At 36.3% G+C, this 25156-nt stretch overlaps 1 protein-coding gene across 1 annotated transcript in view; it reads left to right on the forward strand.

Moving 5' to 3' along the window:
- Positions 1-20636: 20636 nt before the first annotated feature.
- Positions 20637-25156, forward strand: part of RASSF9 (Ras association domain family member 9) — a 28691-nt gene continuing 24171 nt past the window's right edge. The window contains exon 1 of the mRNA XM_045779884.2: positions 20637-21219. Coding sequence (XP_045635840.2) covers positions 21173-21219 — 47 coding nt within the window. The 5' untranslated portion in view covers positions 20637-21172. The remainder of the gene's footprint in view (positions 21220-25156) is intronic.

Below are 25156 nucleotides of genomic sequence, written 5' to 3' on the forward strand. Positions count from 1 at the left end.
AGCCAACCCTAGCGAACTCACATAGGAATGGGATTAAATCAGTTGTTTGAAGTAACTGAGTTTTAGGGTCGTTTGTCATGCAGCGTTTTTGTGGTGTTAATTGACTGATACAACCATCTATTTTAAAACTCATCCCACTGTTGTCCCAATCAATCTTTATAGTCTTTATTTGTCCATTATTATTTTGTCTTTTGTAAGCAAAAGCAATAATCCTTTTTTGGTGTGTGTTATTTCTTCTATTCTCAGAACACAAAATAACGCTTCTTCCTAGTAGTAACTCGGTAAATACTGTTCATTGGATGAATTATGAAACTAATGAAATTCTAAGCACCCCTCCCTGATGGTTTTAGGGTAGCTATCTCTCCCTTACCTCTCACAAGGACTTTTTCATTCTCCAAGCTGTGAAGAGTGAAATCCAGGAAGCAAACTGCTTTTGGAGAGATGTTTAGCTAAATGGTATGAGAGAATGCTTTTCCTGAAGGGAGTCTTGAATATTATTTTTAATTGCAATTGACATTTTGTAAATTACCATTTTTTAAAAAGTAGGATTATGGTAGTCCTGAAGGCACACATTGATGTTGCCAATTTGGTGAGCCAATTTGTTCAGAAAGAGTAAGGTAGTTAGAGGTAGGTAGTTAGAGGCAGAGGACTAAAGTAAACAAGATGGCATTCTGAGTCGAAAAACAGCCACCATAACCAATACTACAGGCCTCAGAGTAAACTGAAGACTTTTTTTTTTAAGATTTTATTTATTTATTTGTGAAAGAGCACACAAGCAGGGGGAGCAGCAGGCAGAGGGAGAAGCAGGTTCCCTGCTGAGCAGGGAGCTCGATGTGGGACTTGATCCCAGGACTCTGGGATCATGACCTGAGCCGAAGGCAGACGCTTAACTGACTGAACCACCGAGGCGTCCCTAAACTAAAGATTAAACCTCAAATTCATTCATTGAAAACCTATTCTCTGGCCCAAGGCACACTGTGCCAGGTTAATTTGATTTCATGTAACACAGCATACTATGAAGGAGAGTTCAATATTATTCCCATTGTGTAGCTTAAAAAAATTTAAAAAGGCAGAGAGTTTAAATAAGGATAAGGGGACTTAATAAGTTTAAATAAGGATAAGGGGACTTATTAAGTAGAGCTTGGATGAGACTAAACAATGCTTTCTATTACAACAGCTCGTCATTCTAATATTAACACTGCATCCAAGTACAAGTTAAAGAATATCTTGTATTAACATGTTGTAGAAAATAGTATGCCAAATAAAAGACAGGCTAACACTTTTAACTTAGAAGTACATTTAGTAAAAAGTCAGATTGGATTGTATTTTCGAACTGATTGCGATTCATCAGTTCAACCTTGTCTTTCTTCCTTTCCAGGCTTAAGTGTATATTATACATATTAGATAAAGAAACTTTTTAAGGCAGCATCTTTCTTTTTCTCAGAAGGACCAAGTAGAATCTAAGTGGGCTCTGCATGAATTGCGTTGTTTTAACTAGGGTGGCAGATAAGGAAGTCTGATCAGAGAATGAAGAGAAGAGAGGGGGGTTACTCACAGCCCAAGGGGAGTCCAGCGAGTGGCCTTGGAAGAAGAACATTTCCCACTTTGTACTCTAGGTGGAGCACTAGTACGTATAGAATGAAAATACCAGAAAAGCCCTCTTGGGGTACTAGAGCGTGCTTTAATGCTATCCTAGTCCCTTAAAGCAAAGAATGTTGGAACTGAAAGGGCTGTATGGAACAGCTAGTCTTATACTTCCATTTTACAGGGAACGAAACACAGACCTAGATACTCTTCGTGCATTACAAATTTCCTCCCCCTTCCAAGCCTTTGTCACATTGGTCATGACTGCTCAGCCTAACTTCACTTCTTACCCTAAGAGAAAGGTTATTCTCCAACATCAGTCAAGCTAGTTTGAGAAATGAATTGATCTTCTGTGAGTTTTTCTAGTGCAGCATTTCCACAATGAGTTGGGAAACATCCAAAGAGTGTTAGTCACTATCAAATGGGCTTTCCTTTTGGACAGGCCTCTCATTTTGTCCTTTTCTGTTAAACTATAATGTCTTGCTTTGGGCATTATTAGTTTCCATTGCTATCTTTCAATAAACACAAATCTGTTAGTTTCTAAATCATGGATTCTCTCTTCATATGATCTTTTCTCTCCCCTCTATGTTATAATATCACCTTTTTTTCTCTGTCCTCTTTGGCCTTGAAGTCAGGTAACCGTGGCCATACGTCAGGGATCCACACTCAATGCCTACAGGCAGCAGGAAGATAGTACGACCTATTGTAAGTCTCATTTAAGAGGGTCATCTGCTTGCAACCGAGCTCACATTGTTTTTGTTCGTGTGAAAATACAGACCCAAGATGAAAGATCTTCCAATTTTTCAGCATTTCCCAGAAATTCAGATTTTTATGGAACTGTCACAATCTTTAAATGCAAATATTTAGTTTAATTTTTCTTTTTCACGATACTCAGTGAACTACATGGGCCAAGGTAGACCACTTTTGACATGAATATTATTCTGAGCTGAAGGCAATTGAAGAATTTTGCCCCTCCCTTAACTATATAAAAAAGTCTAAATTGGAGGTCTCTCCCAGAACAAGAGTTACTAGCAGAAATAGGTTTTATCTGAGTGTCCCATCTGCATGGCAGTGTAAACATCTAATTACTAAATATCTGTTCTTCTTCTTATTGCCCTGTGAATTGCATTCTTTTCCTCTGATGTCCCAGACCCACACCCCTTCTCCTTAGTTCGGAATGACAGATATACCTCATTTTGCCTGACTGTCTTTGGAATTTCTATACCTGTGTGGATTCCCTATATGTACGCAATTAAAGTTGATTTTCTCCGGTTAATCTGTCTCATGGCAATCTGATTCCTACCCCAGCTAGAAGGACCCTTGAAGGAAATAAGAAATCTTGTTCCCTGGCAGGACAAATTGAAATGTCTCTGTCCTGAACTGAGCCTCAAGACCATTGTGTTAGTCCCTGGTTTAAGTCTTATTCCAATCACTGTTGAGTTGTGGATTTAGATTTTAACTCTCTGAGCTGATTTCATCAATATGTGGATTATTTTTTTTCCTATACGGTATGCACAGATCACAAAATGTGTATGCACAAAGTGTGTATGCCAAGCACTCAACTGTGTGAGTCTGTGCTTCCGATTATCCTCTATTTGACATTTATGTATCTTAATCTTTTTGGATCATTCTAGAATCTGTTCTCAAGATCTTAAATTAGACTCTATCTCAGAAATTCCATGTAAACTTTTTTCTTCTTTCTCTCCAAAGACTCTTTGTTTTCCAATTTGGAGATCTTTTAATGGTAGTCCAATATAGAACTTTTGTCCCTCCGTGGCTTGTTTTTTAGTTGAGGTATAATGTACATACAGTGAAAGGCTTAGATCCTAAGTGTAAAGATTGATGAATTTTGACAAATGTTTGGATTTGTGCAATTCAAAACCCATTAAAGATGAAGATCATTTTTCACACCTGAAAATTTTCTCATGCACATTCCCAGTGAATTCCTCTGACATCACAGGCAAACACTTAGTTTTGCTTATTCTTGATCTTCATATAAATGCAATCAAACATTGTGTACTTTTTTGTGAGCATTACTATTGTGCAGTATAATGTTTTTAAGACTAACTTAAGTTATTGCACATATGAACAGTTTGCACGTCATTGCTGTTATTATTCTGTTGTAGACACGTACTATCATTTGTGTGTACAGTCTCCTTTGAAATGGACATTGTGTTTTTCCAGGTTGGAGTTATTATGAATAAAGCTCTTATGAACACTCACATTTAAGTATTTTCCTGGACATAAATCTTCACTGCTCTTGTATAAAATATTTGGAATGGATGTTCTGGGTGATGGAGTAGGTGTGTGGTTAACTTAAAAACAAATTGCCAGTTTCCTATGTGGGTTGTACCATTTTAAAATCCCACCAATACTATTCTTGCAAACATTTGGTGTGGCCATTCTTTTGAATTTTAGTCATTGTATTAGGTATAGAGTGGTATCTGATTTCACTTTGCTTTTCCTTCATGACTAATAACGTTGAACTCTTTCATGTGCCTGGTAAACATTTTTATATTTTGGGGGGGAAGTGTTCTTTTCAGGTCTTTACTTGTTATTTATTTGGATCGCTTGTCTTTTTATTGGTACATTATACGGTTTTGTGAGTAGGTACATATATCGCAAATACTTTCTCCCGGTTTACAACTTGGTTATTTTTATAAGGATGTCTTTCAATTAACAAGTGTGTAAGTTTGATGAAATCTAATTTACCCCTTTTATTCTTTCTGATTAGTGCTCTTAATATCCTAAGAAATCTTTGCTTATCCCGATGTCATGAAAATGTTTCTCTATGTTTGTTTTGAGAAGCTCTATAATTTTCGCTTTTAAATTTAGATCTATAAGACATATATTTTTTTTGTAAATGCTTCAGAGGTCAAGATTAAAACTTGCCTTTTTATATTCAACTGCTTCCATATTATTTGTTGGATAGATGTTTGTTTCCGCATTGAAATTTTTTGGCACCTCCTTTAAACAACCATTGATCAGATGTGTATGGATCTGTTATCTTTCATTGATCTATTTGTCCTTATGTAAATGTCACACTCTATTGGTTACTGTGGCTTTATAGTAGCTTTGAAATCAGCAAGTATAAATTCCCCAACTTCATCTTCAGCCAAATCATTTTTGCTACTCTAGGCTCTGTGTATTTCCCATCAATTTTAAAATTGAGGTCTTTGTTTATATTTTAAAACCTTCTTTTGATTGGGTTTGACACGAATCTAGAGAACAAATTGAGGATAATAGATATTTGAAATACCTTTTTTTGGGGTCTTTTTATACTTAACTTCCCTCAGTAACATCTTTACGGTTTTCAGACTAGTGGTCTGTTAAATTTCATTTTCCAATTGTTTATTGTTAGCATATAAACACCAGATAGATAATGTATTTTATCATCGTGTCCTGCGATCTTATTAAATTCACTTATTGGACCTACTAGCTTTTTTGTATATTCCCTTGGTTTTTCTACTTAAACAATCATATTATCTACCAATAAAGACATCTGTATGTGTTCCTTCTAAACTTTAAGTCATTTGCTTGCTTGTGTTTTCTTTCCCCCTGATTGAATTTGCTAGAATCGTTAGAACAATTTTGAGACAAAGTGGCAAGAGCAGAAATCCTTACCCTATTCCTGATATTAAGTGAGAGGAGTTCAATATTTCACAATTAAGTTTTATGCTAACCAAAATTTTTTTCCTTCTTTTTCTAGTTTGCTGAACTAGAAATTAATGGGTATTAATTTTTGTCAAATACTTTTTTCACATCTATTAAGATACCATACGGATTTTTTTCATTCTATTAATGTAATGGATTGCTTGTACTGATATTTTAAATAATAAATCCATGTTTTGTTACTTGGATAAGGCTCATTAAGTCTTCTCGTTGTATTTTAATATACTGCTGGATGTAATTTCCTCGTACTTTGTTAAGGATTTTTCCATGTTTTTTCATGAGAGATAGTGGTCTGTAGTTTTGTTTTTTTTCTTGGACTATATTTGACTAATTTTAATATCAGTGTTTTTCTGGCCTTAGAAAATGAGGTGGGAGGTGATCTTTTCTCTTCCATATTCTGATAAGTTTGTCTAAGATTGGTATGATTGTTTTATCATTGTTTAGAATCTACAAGTAAAAACACCTTGACTTTGTGGGGAAAGTTCAATTTTTTAATTTTTTAAAATAAATCTAGTCTTGGGGCGCCTGGGTGGCACAGCGGTTGGGCGCCTGCCTTCGGCTCAGGGCGTGATCCTGGCGTTGTGGGATCGAGCCCCACGTCGGGCTCCTCTGCTGTGAGCCTGCTTCTCCCTCTCCCACTCCCCCTGCTTGTGTTCCCTCTCTCGCTGGCTGTCTCTATCTCTGTCAAATAAATAAATAAAATCTTAAAAATAAATAAATAAATCTAGTCTTATTCATATGTTCTATTTATTCTATCTAATCTATCTTTTATCAAAAACTAATCATGACAGAAGGGTCATCTGGTGCTTACTTTAAGTCCTTCCATGTAGGTCTACAAGACGTTGAGGGGGTGTCACAAATTAATTAAGGCATGGATAATCAACAGTTTAAATGAACATAAATATTAAGACGAACACATCACAATAATTATCTTCCATCATGATCATGCTAGGAAACGGTCTACAAATTCTGCCAATATGATCACAATATTAGTTTGAGATGTTGCCTCAGTAAGTATCTTTCTGGTTTTAAAGGCATATATAGAACCCGACTGGATTATCCTTGTTGTAGTGATTAGTGTTTTTCAATGGATTTTACTATATTACCTAAATAACCAAACTTATTCATAAGCATTTGCTCAGAATATTTCTTTATTATATCTTATTGTCTGGAGGAGCTCTAGCAGCCTTCTCTTTTTCATTCCTGATATCACTTGTGTTTTTCTTTCTTCTTTTTGGATCAATTTTGTTAAAGATTTTTTAGTTTTATTTATCTTTTCAAAAGACCAACTTTTAGCTGTGCTCATTTTCTGCATCATTTGTTCTTTGTTTTACTGATTTTCAGTCTCGTTATTTCCTTTTATTTACTTTTGGTTTGAATTATTCCTTTTCTTTTTTTTTTACATTAGAATATTGATTTCAAGTCTTTTCTCTTTTATAATAGAAATATTTAAATCTATAAATTTCCATCAAATCATGAGCTACTTTCCACTAATTTTGATAAACTGTATTCTCACTACCACTCATTTAGAAATATTTTCTAATTTTCGTGTGAACTTTAATTTGATCTACAGAGTGCTGGATTCTACCCACAGAATTTCTGACTCAGTGGATAGGGCTGGAGTCAGAGAATTAACATTTCCAGCAAGTTCTCACATGGTGCTGATGCTGCGGTTCTGCAGACCAGATTTGAGAGATCACTGCTTTCGGCACAGTCCTTACTCTCAAGGGGTGGCCTTTCTGAGACTTCTTCACTCTCCTGGTTTAGAAATCAAATTTCTCCCCAAACCTGGGCTACTTCTACAATCTCTGTTCTTTTCTTATCCTCCCAGCAATTATTCTATGCTAGGCCCGTGGAGTCAAGCCTTGTACCATGGCTTTGTGTTGAGCCAAAGTCTGAAATATGCAGATGTTTGAAGCTCCTTTTCTGTGCAAGTCTCTCATTCCTCCTACCTTGTGCCACAGAATACCAGCAGCCTCGGCAGTTCCAAAATGCCACCACTCTTCTCTTTGTCCAGGGAGGCTTTGGGCCCGGCTTCCTGGTGCTGCTGTTTGGGAAGTGCTCAGGCAGAAAACCAGGGTGAATGTGGGACTCAGCTCAACAGTTACCCTTCTTTCAGGAACTACAGTTGCATGCTATGTTTTTCCCAGAGCCTCCAAAGAGTTGTTTCATATATTTGATCCTGTTTTGTTGATTTTTTTTATGTCAGACCAGTAAACCTGATATCTATTACTCCATTACTCTGCTGTGGCCAGAACTGGTGTTATACACACACACACACACACACACACACACACACACACACACACACACACACACAATCATTATTGCAACTCGTTATCCTCAACTAAGTGAAAGATATTCCGTGAAAGACCTAGTTGCTTTTCATTTCTTCTGTTTTCATTTTCCAGTCTCCAATGTCTACTCCAACGATAAAAAGCAGCAAAATATTTAATATTTGGAACTCAATTAAACAGGACCATCAATGAATCAGAAATAACTCTCTAAACAACACATTGATTGAAACAAGGTGAATGTCAGCAAACAACCTGATAAAAAGAAGCTCTTTTTTTTAAGTATTCATTCATTTTTAGTTAATTCTTTCAATTTATATTTATTGACCCTTTACTTTTTGTTAAGCCCTGAGCTAAAGATTAGAGATTAAACAGTGAATAAGAGAGCTACATTCTTTTATGCTGTTTGGAAAGAGAAAATCTGAAGGAAGAATCTCATGGTGAAAGAAAAGAACACTCTAACTGCATGGGTCTTCTTTGGTTGGCATCTATCTTGGTGAATTCAACATGGTTTAGGATCTGGAGAACTGGATCATGTCTCAGTTCTAGATATAATCAAATTCTAGGCAACTAATTTGTGATAACTGAACTCACCAGAGAATAAAGTACTTTAATCACAAAAGCAATTTCTTAAATTATACTAAGATCTTTACAGTGTCTGCTCTCACATCCTCAGGCCAAGACATTCTTTCATGGCACACAAGTCTATTATAATCAGGAATTGTTTTATGAGAATGAATTCAGCACAATGACCATTAAATGATAAGAATGGTTTCTGGCACCAGGCTCTGGTAATCTAATATTTCATTCTCACAGGAATAATAGCTAATATTTATCGAGACACTACTTTCCCAGAGCATGTTGATGTGGTACATTCCATTAAAATCCCTGTTTTACAAATAGAGACACTGAGGCCCAGAGAGTCTGAGTAACTAGTAAGTGGTTGTGGGATTCGAACATATGGAGTCTGGCTCAAGAGCTCAAATTCTCAAGCCCTCATCTGTAGGGCTATGCAGAGTCTACTATATCAAGATCTGATATACTGATTCTTGGGATGGGCAGTACTTGTACAGAGATTGCTTGGCAAGTCACTTCTCTCTCTCTCTACTTCTCTATGTTTCAGTCGCTGGCTAGCATCTCTTTGACCAAGACATTATTTCTTTAGATATGAAAATGAATTCAATCTTGTTTCAGTGAAGTTTGTCAGGTGGCCTTGAATAACTCTTCTTAATCCATTATTGTTAATTAATAGTTAGATCTCAACCTCGAACACTCTGGTTGGTGTCTGCATTCAGAAATATTGAATTTGGCTTCAGCATCTTTAAAATCGTAATTTGTTGCCATGCATTTAATATGGTAAGATGTCATATTTAAAAAAAGTCATTGGCTATTCTTTCCTGCTTTGCTGAGGATTAATTGACCATACAGTTATGGGTTCATTTCTGGGTTTTCTATTGTGTTCAATTGATCTATGTGTCTGTTTTTGTGCAAGTACCATACTGTTTTAATCACTATAGCTTCGTAACATAACTTAAAGTCCAGAATTGTGATGTCTCCAGCTCTGCTTTTCTTTTTCAAGGTTGTTTCGGCTATTCAAGTCTCTTGTAGTTTCATAAAACTTTTAGGATTGTTTGTTCTAGCTCTGTGAGAAATGTTGGTTTTTTTTTTTTTAAATAAGGATTGCATTAAATGTGTAGTTTGCTTTGGGTAGTATAGACATTTTTACAATAGTCGTTCTTCTAATCCATGAGCGTGGAATGTTTCCATTTCTTTGTGTCCTCATCGATTTCTTTCATCAGTGTTCTATAATTTTCAGAGTACAGATTTTTTACCTTTTTGGTTAGGTTTATTCCTAGGTATCTTATTGTTTTTGGTGCAATTATAAATGGGATTGATTCCTTAATTTCTTTTTGTGCTTCTTCAATGGTGTATAGAAATACAGCCGATGGTGTTGGGAAAACTGGACAGCAACAAGCAAAACAATGAAACTGGACCACTTTATTATACCATACACAAAAATAAATTCCAAATGGAGTAAGGATTTAAATGTGAGACTTGAAACCATAAAAATCCTAGAGGGTAACATAGGCAATAACTTCTTAGACATCCACCATAGCAACTACTTCCTAACTAGGGAAAGGAAGGGAAACAAAAGCAAAAACAAACTATTGGGACTTCAGAATAAAGCTTCTGGAAACAGAAGCTAAGGAAACAATCAATAAAACTAAAAGACAACCCACAGAACGGGAGAAGGTATTTGCAAATGACATATCTGATAAAGGGTTAGTATCCAAAATATATAAAGAACTTACCACACTCAACACCCCAAAAATGAATAATCCAATTAAAAAATGGGCAGAAGACATGGATAGACATTTTTCCAAAAAAGACATAGAGATGGCAACAGACACATGAAAAGATACTCAATGTCACTCAATATTAGGGAAATACAAATCAAAACTATAATGTGATACCACCTCACACCTATCAGAATGGCTAACATTAACAACACAAGAAAGAACAGGTGTTGGCCAGGATTCAGAGGAGGGGGACCCTCTTGCACTGCTGGTGGGAAAGCAAACTGATGCAGCCACTGTGGAAAACAGTACGGAGGTTTCTCAAAAAGTTAAAAATAGAGCTACCCTATGATCCAGCAATTGTACTGCTAGGTATTTACCCAAAGAATACAAAAATACTAATTCAAAGGGATACATGCACCCTGAAGTTTATAGCAGTATTATCTACAATTGCAAAATTATGGAAACAGCTGAAGTGTCCATCCACTAATGAATGGATAAAGAAGAGGTGGTATACATGTGTATACAATGAAATATTACTCAGCCATAAAAAAGAATGAAACCTAACCATTTGCAAGGACATCGATGGAGGTAGACAGTATTATGCTAAGCGAAATAAGCCAGAGAAAGATGAATATACTTTAACTCATACGTGGAATTTAAGAAACAAAACAAATGAGCAAAGGGGGGAAAAGGAGAGAAGGAGGCAAATTAAGAAACAGACTCTATATGGAGAATAAACTGCTGGTTACCAGAGGGGAGGTGGGTCAGGGGATGGGGGAAATAGGTGATGGGGATTAAGGAGGACTCTTGCTGTGATGAGCACCAGGTGTTGTATGGATGTGTTGAATCACTATAGTGTATACCTGAAACTAATATTACCCTGTATGTTAACTAACTGGAATTTAAATACAAACTTTTTAGAAGTTTGGATTTTCATGGGTTCTCTTGAAAAATCAGAAAATGTAGCAATAATAGACCCACATTCCACACAGTGGCAATTCGATAGTGATATCCGGTCACTGAATTCATTAACCCCGTCTGCTTAACACCCTCAGGCATTTTCATTAGCAATCCTTGATATGTAGTTTAACTGGAAGGAAAGTAATTACTGTTATCATTTCATCAAATCGTATATATATATCTAACTTATTATTTTTAATACTCAGAGTTGTCTGTAATTGGAGTGCCTTATTTATTAAAACATTCTCCTGTCAAACTACATTCATACGACAATCTATACGATTTCAGCACTAGATTGGGGTAGCAGTAGAGTCACATTTTTATATTTCTCCCATCAATCACTTGAGTAAATGCCTATATTCATCAGGAAATCTAGCATCAGCTCTCTCTCCTTCACTTCCCTCCTCTTAATCTATAAAAACAAAGGAGTCCTGCTGACAGAATACTGGGAAGGGAATTTTGAAAATGCGAACTGCTTACTTGCAGCAATGGCTTTCTAGCTGCCCTTGTTTCTCTTGCTCTCACAAGGTGTCAAGCTCAAAGACAGGAGCCACAAAGCTAGCTCTGCGCCCACTACAAACAAGCCTGGATCCCTGAAAGTGCTGAAAGGGCAACTTTGAGAGTCACACCTTTCTTCCTAACCCACACTAACAAAGTTAGCTAGAATTGGAGGGCTATGGTGGCTGTGTCTTTAGACTTTTCCAGAATGAGTATTCCCTTACAAGGCTGCATACAGGGGTTTCTGTAGGACCCTACTGAGAAGGATACAACCTGCAGACTTCCTTACAGTTGGATTTCAATCATCCTGAGCAACTCTGGGATCCTGTCAGGCAGAATGGCACTTTTATTCTTTGCAAAAGTCTGTATCATTGAACCTCAAAGAGAAGGTGTGGACTGAGACCCCTGAGCTCCCCAGGAGGTTCCCAGATCCAGGTGCAAACCCACCCACCTCTTCTCCCAGAACACAAAGCGATATTATAGGAGGTAGCTTTCCTTTTTTCTTTTCTTTTTTCCTAAAGGGCAAAAAGTACTGTGATGTTCTTCCTCAAGGAAAATTAGCCCAAGTTTATATGCTTCATGTTATTATTAAATTAGTCTGGTTGAACTGCCAGCACAAAATATCACAGACTGGGCAGCTCAAGCAACAGAAATTCATCTTCTCTGAGCTCCGGAGGCCAGAAGTCCATAATCAATGTTTTGGCAAATTCAATTCTAGTGAGGACGCTCATCCTGGCTTGTAAATTCCCACCTTCTTTCTGTGTCCATCTGACCCTTTCTTGTGTGTGCTTTTGGTGAGAGTTCTGTGTCCCTTTTTCTTGTAACTAATAAGGATACTAGCCCTATTTGATTAGGGCCGCACCCATATGACTTAATTTAACCTCATTTAGATAATTCCCTAAATGCCCTATGTTTGAATACAGTCAAATTGGGGATTAGAGCTTCAACATATTAATTTTGAGGGGCACAATTCAATCCATAACAATTGGTATTAGTGCTTTGACACCTATGAAGCTAATACGTTCTCCATATCACAAGGAAAGATGGCTGCAACGTGGTGAATTAGACTGAGATTCACACACATACACACAAAAAACTCACATTCACGAAGTGTCAGTTAAGAACAAATTTCCAAAAGCCATGTAAGCAATTGTATTATAATTTTAAATCATTATTGTTGTCAACATCTATAAAACAGGAATACTAATACCTACTTCTCTGAGTTACTATTTTTCCTCAACTCTTCTTAGATTTAATTGCTTCCCTCTCACATCACCATTGTACTTTCTGTGTAGCTCAATTCAAGCAATGATACTTTATATTATAATTGTTTTTCCTATTCTACTCAAGCTTTTTGAAAGCCAGAACTTTGCCTTCTCATCTTTGAATAGTAAGCTTTATATCAGTACCTTGCAACACTCTAGGCATCCAATAAATATTTATTGTATCAAATAACTAATTAGCTTCAAGTCAATGTGTTTTTTAAACATGAACAATACATGGTAAGAAATAATGATTAACAAATTTAAGATTATGTTTGTATCTTTTAACACTAATAATTTAACAATTTGTAGTCCTATATTACATAATATTCTCTTCAACTTTACCAAAAATTTATATTAATCTCTCACATGATGCATTTCAAAGGGGGATAAGATTTTTATTTTTGATATTAATAATATTTAAAGTAAACTCTAAGGTCTTAAACCAACAAGTGATTGTTCTTTGTAATATTTTTTAAATGCTCTGAATTGAAGAATTTTTGAATTATTTCCTTCTGTACAAATGCTTATTCATCTTTAATATTTACTGATAATATCTGTAACTCAGTCAAACCTGAATACTAACCACCAACTTTAATTCCTTACAAGTAATAATTCTGGCAGTTTCACGTGTGAGTAGTTGAAGAGGTGGGAAAAGAAAAGTGAGCCTAATTTTGTGTAGGAACAATCCATTCCAGCATAATAATTTTAACCTGAATCATACATACTCAAAGTGGCAGGAACTGGAGGGAATTGAACTAACATTCATTGGCCATGTATTATGTGCTTGGAACGGTCTATGTTATCTGTTGTAATTTTTACAACAATCATATGAGGGGTGGATTCTATCCATTTGAGGTTAGTTAGGAAAATAAAGTTCATAGAGTTTAAATAACTCAATGCCCCAATGTCATACAACCAATAAAGAACAGAAGCCAGATTCAAATTCAGATATATCTGATTCCAGAACACATGATCTAAGTCAGTAGAAATGATACTATATGGCAGTAATTCTCTCTCTTGGAACATTTGTGCCTTTTTAAGGGAAGGGAGCATTAACTGGGAATTTTCATCACCAAGTTCTGAGCACCCATTGTTATATTTTAAAATTTACCTCAGTCACGAAATAGGACATATCCGATAGCTTTGCCTTTATTCAGTCTCTCTCCCTTGGAAGTATGTACCACGGTCCTGAATTGTTTTATCCCCACTTAGTTCACACACAGAAAATGTCTTTTGTCTTGGTAATCTTCTAGGTAGCAATCTATTGAAAAGTATTTACCAAATGTCAAATTGTGCATGATTTAATTGTTCTCAACTCCATATCCTTCTGTATTTCCTCCTGTGGCAACAAGTTTAGAAGCCTGCAAAGTATATTTTAGAGACACTTTACCAAGCTAGAGGCTTAAGTGCCAACCTTCCTTAAATTCTAACACTGAGAAATGTTAGCAGAGGTTTGAAAAGTGGGAGGAGCCAGGGCACTTGCAAATATTAGCTCATTACTGTTGGAGTACCCACTTCAGGGCTTTTGAAAGGAGCAGCCCTCCAGTTCTCAGGGTACCTGGGTGGCTTTTTTGGTTAAGCCTACAACTCTTCATTTTGGCTCAGGTCATGATCTCAGGGTCGGGAGATCCAGGCCTGTGTTGGGCTCTAAGCAGGGCATGGAGCCTGCTTAAGATTTGATCCCTCGCCCTCTGCCCCTCCTCCCCCATCCACGCCCCCCCCCCCATGTGAGTGCTCTCTCTCTAAAAAAAAAAAGAAAGAAAGAAAGAAAGAAAGAAAGAAAGAAAGAAAGAAAGAAAGGAAAAGAAAAAAGAAGCATCCCTGCAGGAGCAGAAGGTCAAAGACATTTCTCCAGCAGTTGAGAAGCCATTGCTGGCTCACGGGTTCCAGCAGAAGTATGGAAGCAGCTCCCTAGGATTCTGCTTCCGCTTCTCCATTCTCTTCAACATTTCTGTAACCAATTCTCTGCATCAAACTTTGCTTGGCTTGAACTACCTAAAGAGTTGCTTAGTATCCTAACTGGAAACATACGGTATTACCTTTTCTTTCCTTATCTATCCCATATTTGTTAAAGGAGAGTTGTACATTTTAAACTCATTAGTCTCATTAGACACATTAAAATTTAAAGAATAAATTTCTACTAATAAGCACATCATATATCTTTATAAGACTTACTGTTTTTTAAATTTTAATTGCACTAGAGCTTCCTGAATTCATAAAAATTCTTGTCATTGGATTAAAACTACTTTCTTTCCTTATAAAACTGTGAAATAGAGGACATTTAGGCCTGTGAAATTCGACCCAAGTTATTCAAGTACTTGCAGATTGACTGAGCATATACAGTTATATGATTTTAAAAGAATACTGACCCCGGAGAATCATCTTTCAAGCGTACTACTGTGTGAAGTGTGATGTTTCAGAATTAATTAATTTTCTTCTGCGCTCAGAATATCTCGAGCAGAAAAATGAACCCCAGCGTGGATGAATTCTAAGGTCTTTTTTAGTCCCTAGATTTTTACTTTGTTCTATTTTATATGTTAATTGAAAAGGCTATATCTGAGTTATTAATGTGCTCCAGCAATTCTCTTCTTGGTTCTACTCTATGCTGACACATGTCCGTGAGCAAGTGCATTTCTCTCTGAGTCTCACGTTCTTCAAGTATATGATGAGAGATTGGAGATGATGCTATCTATATTTCTTGGCTACTCTAAAACCATCTTTGATTCCAGTTTAACTGTTCCTTGTTTTGAGCAACAGTTAAATTGATTGATCACATGGCTTGAAACGTGGTTTTCTTATTCATAAACCTGAAATAATATGTTCTTTTTTACTGACCATATTATAATCAAATGAGGTATCAGACATAAAAGTGATTTGTGCAAAGCGTTACACCATAATATTACGATTCTATTACTTAGTATAGTAGGTGAACGTATTATCTGAGGGTGTTTATACACTGACACGCACCCATCTAATTTTATTAAAGTATCTGTGTTTCACAACCCTTTCTTTGAAGTTGAGCAATTTCTAGTGGCAGCCACCCTCAAATGGATTTGTCACTTTATCTCATTAGAGTTAATAAAAGCCAAGGCTACTAAGTGAAGAAATTTGGTCTTTTATTTAGGACACAGGTATCTGGCCAACACCCAACTAGTCAGCAATTCAAACACTGTTTAATTAATTAAAAGCTTGGAGCCGCCTATTGAAGCTGGGTGACTAATTAGACACATTATTATATAAGTCCTACAAAAGTTAAAAATGCCGTTTTAAGCTTTTCTGGAGAAGCAAAAGAACATAGAACCCTAGAGCTGAAATGGGCTTTTCCTAAACCATACAAGGTAATTATTTCTTCCATACTCCAAACCTTTTAGATAGGTTATCTCACAACCCATGACACCAACACACATTATTTAAAAGCTTCTGTGAGAAGTGATACCCTTTCCAATTTTTAGACATGATTTGTATTACTGTGAACAAATGTAGACAGGAAATAATTTCAGAAGACAGATACTCATTAGAGTAATAATAATTATATTAATAATAATGCCTTTGGAGTTTAGTTTAGCCACTTATTTCCTACTGACCTTTGGGGGGGTTTCTACCTTCTGCCAGAAACAGTTCTGTACTGAGTAGTGCCCTTTTGCCTTGTCTTAATTGTCTGAGATTCTCATCCCAGTTCTGATTTCACTCTTTGGGCCAGTTTTAATTATTTCTGAGTCCTCAGTTGTCCAAACAGAACAGGCTCTGTATCTTACTATTTCTCCATTAATTGAGAATGGGGTTTTGAGTAAATCAGATAAACTGATTGATTATAACAAACCATATGGTGTGATATTTCCTCACAGATGACCATATAAGTGGTGACAAATCAGCTCAAAGTCGAGTATCTGTGTATGATCCAAGATCTAGACCCTGAGCTCTGCTATGCTTTTTATGCAGGTCCGGGGGGAAAACTGGCTCTTACCCACACAGATATGTATGAAACTTATACCAGTAAGCCAAAATAATCATTCAAATGTGAAGAATAAATTTCTGGTAATAAGAATACAACACATTGGCACAAAACAATATTTTTGAAAAAAAATCCCTTTAAACTAACATCTAATGGAAAATGAGAATGCATTATTATCATTTTTTTTTTTCGTTTTGGAGATCAGAAAACTGAAACTTAGGTTAAGTAATCTACCCAAGATCTCTACTAGAAAATGGCAGAGCTATGACATGGATCCCTGTCTATGTAGCTTCAAAACTCATGATCTTAATCCCTATATCTACTACCCTTTTAATGAAGTCATATGTGATAAAGCTAAAAGACAGAAAAGTACATATAATAACAAAAAGCCTTGAATGTGGTTATGAGAAGTGAAGTACAGGCAGTGGAGACAAAACAGGGGGTGTTGGGAAAAGGTGGTCCAGAAGTGCAAACTTCCGGTTACAAGATAAATAAGTACTGGGAATAGAAAGTACATCATAATAACTATAGTTAACACTGCTGTATGAAATGCATAAAAGTTGTTAAGGGAGCAACTCCTAAGAGTTCTCATCACAAGGGAAATTATTCATTTTTCTCTTTTTGTTTTCTCTTTTCATTGTGTCTATATGAGATGATGGCTGGCAACTAAAGTTATTATGGTAATTATTTCACAATATCTGTAAGTGAAACCATTATGCTGTACACCTTAAACTTACGTGATGCATGCCAATTGTATCTCAATACAACTGGGGAAAATTCAATTAAAAAAATTCCTAATACAAAGGGGGCTGGGTCTATGAATAAACTAGAACAAGAATTGATACACTTATTTTCTGTTTGTTTCTTTCTTTTCTCTTTCAAAACAGGGTTTTTCCTCGACATACATGCTCTAATACTGTTTAGCTATTGCTATCAACTCAACCACAGATTATATAATCCTCCTTTGAGTGAAGAATATTCATTCATTCTTTCATTAAGTATAATGTACCATCTTCCATGTTGATTTTTCATACATTAATCTAAATATGTTAAGAAACAAACATCTATTTATTTTGGCTGAACTTCATATTCATAGGTGAGTGAAAGGATGTTCTAACTATTCTCTATCAATAAAACTCATTTTTACACATTATATCTTTTAAGGTAAGTAACCACCTTTCTTCTATGAAGACTTCCTACTGGTTTAGAAAAAAACTGATGCAAGCTCAGAGTTATTAAAAGTTTAATTTTCAAAAAATTGAAATGTATGAGTCTCATAGAAATATATAGTGGGCAAATGTCAAAGATTCAACTTTTTAATGAGGGGTCTAGTAGAATTGCAAAGCTGGTCCAAAGTTGGATAGGAAAGACTGCTATATAGTTAGTGAATTAAAGAAAGAATGCTGAAATAAAAATAGGTTGGATATAAAATTTGTTGATGTCCTACAGGGCAATAAAACCATAACCTTTTGTGTTATCTTTCTACCAGACAAAATCATTTGCATTGCTTTCTGAACAAAATATCATTTGCAATTTACCTTTTTAAAAAATAATTTAACATCTAATTTCATAGAATTTGGGCCCAATCAATAGTAAATAGCATGTTAAAAAATGCATTATTCCAGAGTATTGGATAATATTTGGGAGGAACTGTTAGACAATGCTCCACTGTATCATTGAAAGAGCATGCATTCATTAGTTTGCCTTATTTTCAAGTTGAGATAATTTTTCATATAATTCTCTACCCTGTACAAAAAATAGTACTTTGTCTAATACTATGTGTCTGCACTTTGTGTGCAAGATTTCATTTAGTTCTCATGAATATCAATAAGAATAAGGCTTTTTATAAAACTCTGATTATTTCCTTGGAAAACATTCTTATGAGAATAAACTTAGTTAAAGGATTTTGAATATTTTGAAGGTTATTGATATGTAGAGCCAAATTCATTCGTACAAGGAATATGGTTATCTGCACTACTCATGTAGAGAAGACTACTCTGACCACCACACTGACAGACTCAGGCAACGTCATTTTAAAAATCAAGCAATTTGGTAGATGCAAAATAAAACCTCATTTCAATTTACCTATATATATCTGGTTACTTATAAAGTTGATATTTTTAAACATGGTTTTATTATTTTCTTTTAAAATTGTTATTTGCTTATTTTTCTATTTAAATATTAGTGCCCATGTTTTCTATTCCTTTAGCTTTTAATATCTAAGGGACATTAACCCTTTGTGTTTTATTCTTACACATCAAAGAGTTTGTCATAAATAGTATTAATAGAATATTTTATGTGAGGAATAATAACATCCTAAATGAGATTCATCTGTACTAACTTGAAACTCAACATAAGATTATGCTAATAAGATGTAATGTTTCCTCTTGTTCCATTAAAACTCTCTTAATGAAAAATGTTTTATGTGAAAACTATATATACAAGTAATGTTAATAAGGGTGGAGAACGAAACTAGAGGAAACACGGGGATATTCGTAAATGCAAAATTCTTTGTAAATTGACTGCAATCATTATATTAGTAAGTAAACAGTATAGCTTTAGGGGATTATATTTTGAACAATTTAGAAATTATGGGCAATCTTCCATAATAGTTTAAATCATTGTTTTTGTGACTTGCTTGTAACATAAAAACCGAAACCGAAGTATACCCAACATTATTTATGTTAAATATAACGTGTGTATTTATGCATGTAATATATATGTATAAAAAATATGTCATCACTGCCTTTGGTATTTTAAAGGTTTTCTCTGGTAACACTACTATAGATCCATTTAAAAGACGGGTATATTTTCTTAAAATTATCCTATTTCCAGTAATTGAAAAAAGGTCATTGAATTAAGGCATTGGCTATTGTAATGTTTTCTAATTTATAACAATTGGGATTTATATATAATATTTATGAACAATTATAAACAATACATAACAAATTTAAAATAAGGTAATGTCACATAAAACATATATGTTTATATACATATAGAAATACACGTATATACAATATGGAGAACTAGACAGCAATTATGATAGTAAATATTGGGGAAAAAAACGATTTTTGAGCTCTGTAGAATCTTGCCTAAATTGGTGCATGTAAGAATTATAGAAACCTTTAAGATCACTTTTTTGTTTGCTGTTGTTGGGGGTTGGGGCTCCTAAAGAAAGTGTGTGCCATTCATATTCTCTGCCAAGATCCAGAGATCCACTAGCTTGAAATGTGAGTCAGAGTGAACCCATAGTCCCTTCGATTTCCTTTCCCTGGCTCCCGCCCCTAGCCGCGGAAGCCAAAGATTGGAAGCTTGGCGTTGCCCGGGGCGGGGGTTGGGGGGGGGGGTGAAAAGGGGGGAAGCTGAAGAGGCGGGGGAAGGACAGGAGGGAAGGGAGATGGTCTGGGGTCCCGAAATCCTAGGAAAAAAAGTCCTGGGGAAATTCTGCGGGCTCTGGGCCCTGGACGGTGCTTTCCCACGGCATGACGGGCGCAGGGGAGCAGGGTGGGCACTGTGACCAGCTGCCGGCACTGACGTCCGCTCGCGCTCTGCCCGGGTTGTGCGGATCGTGGGTTCGAACTCGCGTGGGACCAGGGATGCCCGCTCTCACCCCCTCGACCTGCACTGCACACTTCGAGTTCCATGAAGTCCTCCAGGCGCGTCCTCTCTCACTTCACTAGTTGAGAGGCGGGAGCAAACAGTTGGCTCTTCCTTCAAAGTCGCACGGCCCCAAAGGCTCAGTAAATGCCAACGACCCGGCAAGGGTCTGTTTAAACGCCTCGGGAGTCGGACCCCACATCCCGGCTGGTTCTGACTGCTGATGCTGTCATCAGTCAGCCCTGGAGCCCTTTGGTCCTTTAGCTCCTTCAACTTTTGGAAAATGAGCTTGCGAAGTGTGGAGGAGTGGAGCTGGGGGATACTCTTAGGCTCCAATTTCCAAATGACCTCTGAGTCCACCTTGATTCGGTCTCCGGCTTCGCTCCTCCTCAACGTATTTTACAGCCCTGATCCGCCCCCACTACCCCCCCCCCCCAAATCTTGGGCAGGGGATTTTTGTGTCCAATCGGTAGACAAAAAGTTCTTGGCCCTCACTCTTGCTTGCCACGATCAGATTACTTTTCACAGACTGGAGCTGGTTGGGAGGAAGGGGTATTTACTTTTAATCCTTTTATGTGTTTAGTTCACCTTGTGTGATTGGGTGTGGAAAGTGGGGGAGGGGGGGTTTCCAAACGGAATGAAATTCCCATTCCATGGGTATTACCATGCCCGTGGGGTTGGCAGTTCTTAAAGTTTAGCTAGTCTGCAAATAACTACAGAACACAATAGAGTCCCCCTCCCTTCCTCTCTCTCTCTCTCTCTCTTTTTTTCTTTTCCTGCTTCCAAACGCCTTCTTCGAGGCTTAAGCTGGGCAGGTCTCCAAAGGTGCAGCAGCCACAACAATCCAGCAGTTCAAAGCTAGGCAGCAGTTGCACAACTTCTAGCAACTCTGTTAGCCGGCTGCTAATGAGCTGAAAGCCAGGAACATTTGAGGAGGTGAAGAGGAAACCTTCAATCCTCCTCCCTTCACCTAGAAATCCAGATACTCCCTCCACCCCCATCCCCAGATAACTGAGATACGGCCCCTTCTCTTCGCCTGCCTGGCGGGCCATGGCTCCCTTTGGAAGAAACTTGCTCAAGACTCGGCATAAAAACAGGTAAAGTCCGGCGTGTGTGTGTGCCGGGGGGCTTCTGTGTGAAAGTAGGTGTTTTGTTGCAATTAGATGCTGATGAAAATTGCTTTTAGGGGGAAAAGCCCTGGGAATGAAGTTTTATATTTATATTCAGCTGGCGAGGATATTACTCCACTTCAAGGATCATGGAAAAGAAAAAAAAAATTATTTTGATTCTGTTTCCCCCTTTAGCCAGTCCCGGTTCCATGGCTACCATCACCAAAATCTTTGTGTTGCCTTGCCTTGTTTGAGAGTGATGGGAAGGCAAGTTTCATTTTGGTTCAGACCAAATTCTGGCATATTATAGGAAGGGTTAAAAATTTTGATGAAGATATAACTAGAATTTATTAGCCACTAATTAGAACAAAAAGCACAGCTGCTGATACAATCCGGAAACAATGCTTTGGCTCCCCTTAGAGTGGGGCATTCCTGAAATCTGGAAAGTTCCCAAAGTGAAAATACTCTGTAGAGAAACTTTCTTTGTGAACTGATTGTTTCAAATGTCTTTGAGAGCTTTAGCTGGTTTTAGGTACAAAAGGATTCAAGCAGCTGCCCTCCTTAATCGGTATTAATACAATTTCGGTTTGATTTGTCTTGCTACTTCCAGCCTGCAGTGCCCATAGTGTAAATGTGTAAAGAAATGTTTTACTCTTTCTCTCTCTCTCTGTCGCTGTCTCTCTATCTCCGTCTCTGTCACTGTCTCTCTCTCTCACACACACACACATTCAGATTTTTCTTGAGCCAGATGGGTTTTTCAGTCCTATTAAATATTTTATTAGCACCCCAAATGTTACATTTATATGCTAAAACAATGTGAGGATAATTTTAGACATGGGCTTTACTCTGTTAGTATATTTATTTTGGAATAAGGGCTTTTCCATAACTTCTCTCCATCATGCTTGTTAGTACTTGTCATAATTTACTCAGGGTAAATTTAAAAGCATACAATTACATGGTAGGAAATGACACAATTATTTTAAAGTGTCTGCATGATAATTTATGGTGATACAATTTTAAAGTAAATCTCCACATTTTGTGCACAAATGTCTACTTGAAAACTTCTGTTTTTAATTTATTCCAAATGTATTCATGATTTAGTTAAGTTTGCTTAAGAAGTGAAAACAATAATCAGTACTATGAAACTTTCTAAACCAGTTTTATTTTTCTAATAATTTGGTATCACAAATGTGGTGTTTCTGGTAATTAGTGAAACTATATGTTAAAATAAAGAAATATGTCTGGATATTCTTTAAAAAATGTTAGTGATGATTAGTAAAAATAGGTTTGTATTTTAGTGGTATCTGTGGATTAAAAAATAATCCCAAAAGGCTTCCCTTGCCAATAGAAAAGCCTTACTACTTTTTAAAGGATTATGCAGTAGCATTATTTTTGAAGTATGTTTGTTTTAATGCCATCAAAATATATAAAAATTACTCGCGGAAAGCTCGTGGTCTTATAAAACAAATTAAGTTTCTGGCATGCTGATCCTTCTAAATATACCCTTGTAGTTCAGGGTATTTCATGTATGTGTGTTTTTGTTTTTGATTTTGATTATTATTTATTCTAGAATTCTGCCATTGGTATGCCAGATAACAGTTCAGTATAACTTTGTGTGCATCCCTGCGAGTTTCCCTCAGGGAAGTACATGTCCACTTACGTTAGCTCAGTTTTCTCACTGTATCATCTACCCATAAAACTAGCTTTCGTTCAGGGAGGTGGGTATACAGTTTCTAATATGACATTTTCTATGCAAAATTATGAAAAAATGGAAAAGAAAAAAATATTTCAGGTTTTTCAGGTTTTTCTGAGAGAATGGAATGGTGTTCCCAATGGTGATGCTTTATTATGAATGTGTTTTGATGAAAGTGGTAACAGTGAGGATATGTATAAGTTGCTCTAATAATTGAGTGCTTCCCTTTACAAATTTGTATTTTTCCATCCTTAAGAAAAATGTAAGCCACAGCAGTGGTCAGAAAGATAAAAATATGGGTGTCTGAAACTAAGCAGTATATAAGCCACGTGGTGTATTGAAATAGAATTAATGTATATTTATTTTTTCAGTGCCTACTATTACTGTAGATGAGGTATTTTTGTTTTGTTCTGCTTTGTTTTTGTACCTTCTCAAAGGTGAAACTACATGTGAAACTTAGTAAATATGATTAAGTCTATCCCTGTTGTTTACTAGGTTCCATAATGATTTAAATAATCTTACTTGGACATATTGAAACTAAGTATCTTTCCTTAAATGACAAGTGATTCATCCTTTGATAGTAAATGTGATTGATGATAAAACATTTATCTGATAACAGCTAAGACATTCCTCAAATATATAGTATAAAATTCCTTGCAGAATGCAAAGGAAGAATTTGAGAAATGCATTTGTATATCTTGTGATATATAATTTATACAAGTAAAAGAGCTACTTGAACATAATTGCGTCTTTGTGGGCAGGAAAAAATAAAGATTACTAGAAGGAATCGTAGGAATTTGAGATCATAAAATTTGACAAAGTTTGTTTATTGAACTTTTCTGCATCTATTCTCTTTCTGTCTTTTCCAAGTATGAGGCATAAAATCTTTTAGAAAATACAAGCTGTAGGGGCGCCTGGGTGGCTCAGTCGTTAAGCGTCTGCCTTTGGCTTAGGGCGTGATCCCAAGGTCCTGGGATCAAGCCCCACATTAGGCTCCTCTGCTGGGAGCCTGCTTCTTCCTCTCCCACTTCCCCTGCTTGTGTTCCCTCTCTCTCTGTCTCTCTCTGTGTCAAATAAATAAATAAAATCTTAAAAAAAAGAAAGAAAGAAAAAGAAAACACAAGCTGTAAAGCTTAGAGAGAGCAGTGCCATATATGTCTACTCACCATTGTGTTTTTATGCCTAGGACAGTGCCTGCCAGATTATAGACCTGTGATACAATTATTTATATAATTTTGTAAATTAAATTATGAAAAAATAGTTACTATTTTATTCTCTAGTCATCACCTGAGCTCAGTTGGTATTGTATAAAAGTGAATACTTCATAAAGGATTGGTTGACATTTGATATAATCCAAAACCCAAGGAAATAGACAAATAATTTTATGGATTTGGGTGCCAAGTCAATCCTACCCCACTAGATAAGCTTTTCTAAATTTTAAGAAGCATTCAAATTAAAAAATGGGCAACAGTCTTTGGGGAATTTGAGAATAATGCATGGTCATGAATGATGGTATTTTGGCACACAAACTTTGTATGCTTTTCATTTCTAACTTTCATATAAATAAAAGAAATGGAGACAGGGACGCTTGGGTGGCATAGTGGTTAAGCGTCTGCCTTCGGCTCAGGGTGTGATCCCGGCGTTATGGGATCGAGCCCCACATCAGGCTCCTCCACTATGAGCCTGTTTCTTCCTCTCCCACTCCCCCTGCTTGTGTTCCCTCTCTCGCTGGCTGTCTCTATCTCTGTCGAATAAATAAATAAAATCTTTAAAAAAAAAAAAAAAGAAATGGAGACAGTATAAGATTCTTTGTTTACAATCAGAACTAATCTTTTAAAATTTTCTGATTGTAGTAACAACGCCACAAATGCTTCATCAGAAGGAAGAATTAAGTTTTGTGGTTAAGGTAAAAATTGCTGGCAAGATGGATGTTTTCTCTCAAATTAGAAGTCTGGTAATGTGTGAATTCTGCAGAATGGAAAATTATCATATACCATTTTGTCTAACCTCAAATAAATACTTAAAATTTTCCTGAAAATGGATTGAGAAATGCATGATATTTGAGTATGTACATCTTTTTAGTTCCCAGGAGTTTCTGAAAGAGATTTCCCCTGATGGTACTTGGTAACTTAAGTAGTTACTAGTTGACAGCAGACAGCCCGTTAGGAACAATGGCTGGAATGCTTTATCCCTGCCAGAAATATACCAAGAGCAGTGAAAGCAGTGAAATGG

The sequence above is a fragment of the Ursus americanus genome, chromosome 17 (assembly GCF_024610735.1).
Source record: "Ursus americanus isolate L20-20 chromosome 17, mUrsAme1.1.p, whole genome shotgun sequence".
NCBI classification, from domain to species: domain Eukaryota; kingdom Metazoa; phylum Chordata; class Mammalia; order Carnivora; family Ursidae; genus Ursus; species Ursus americanus.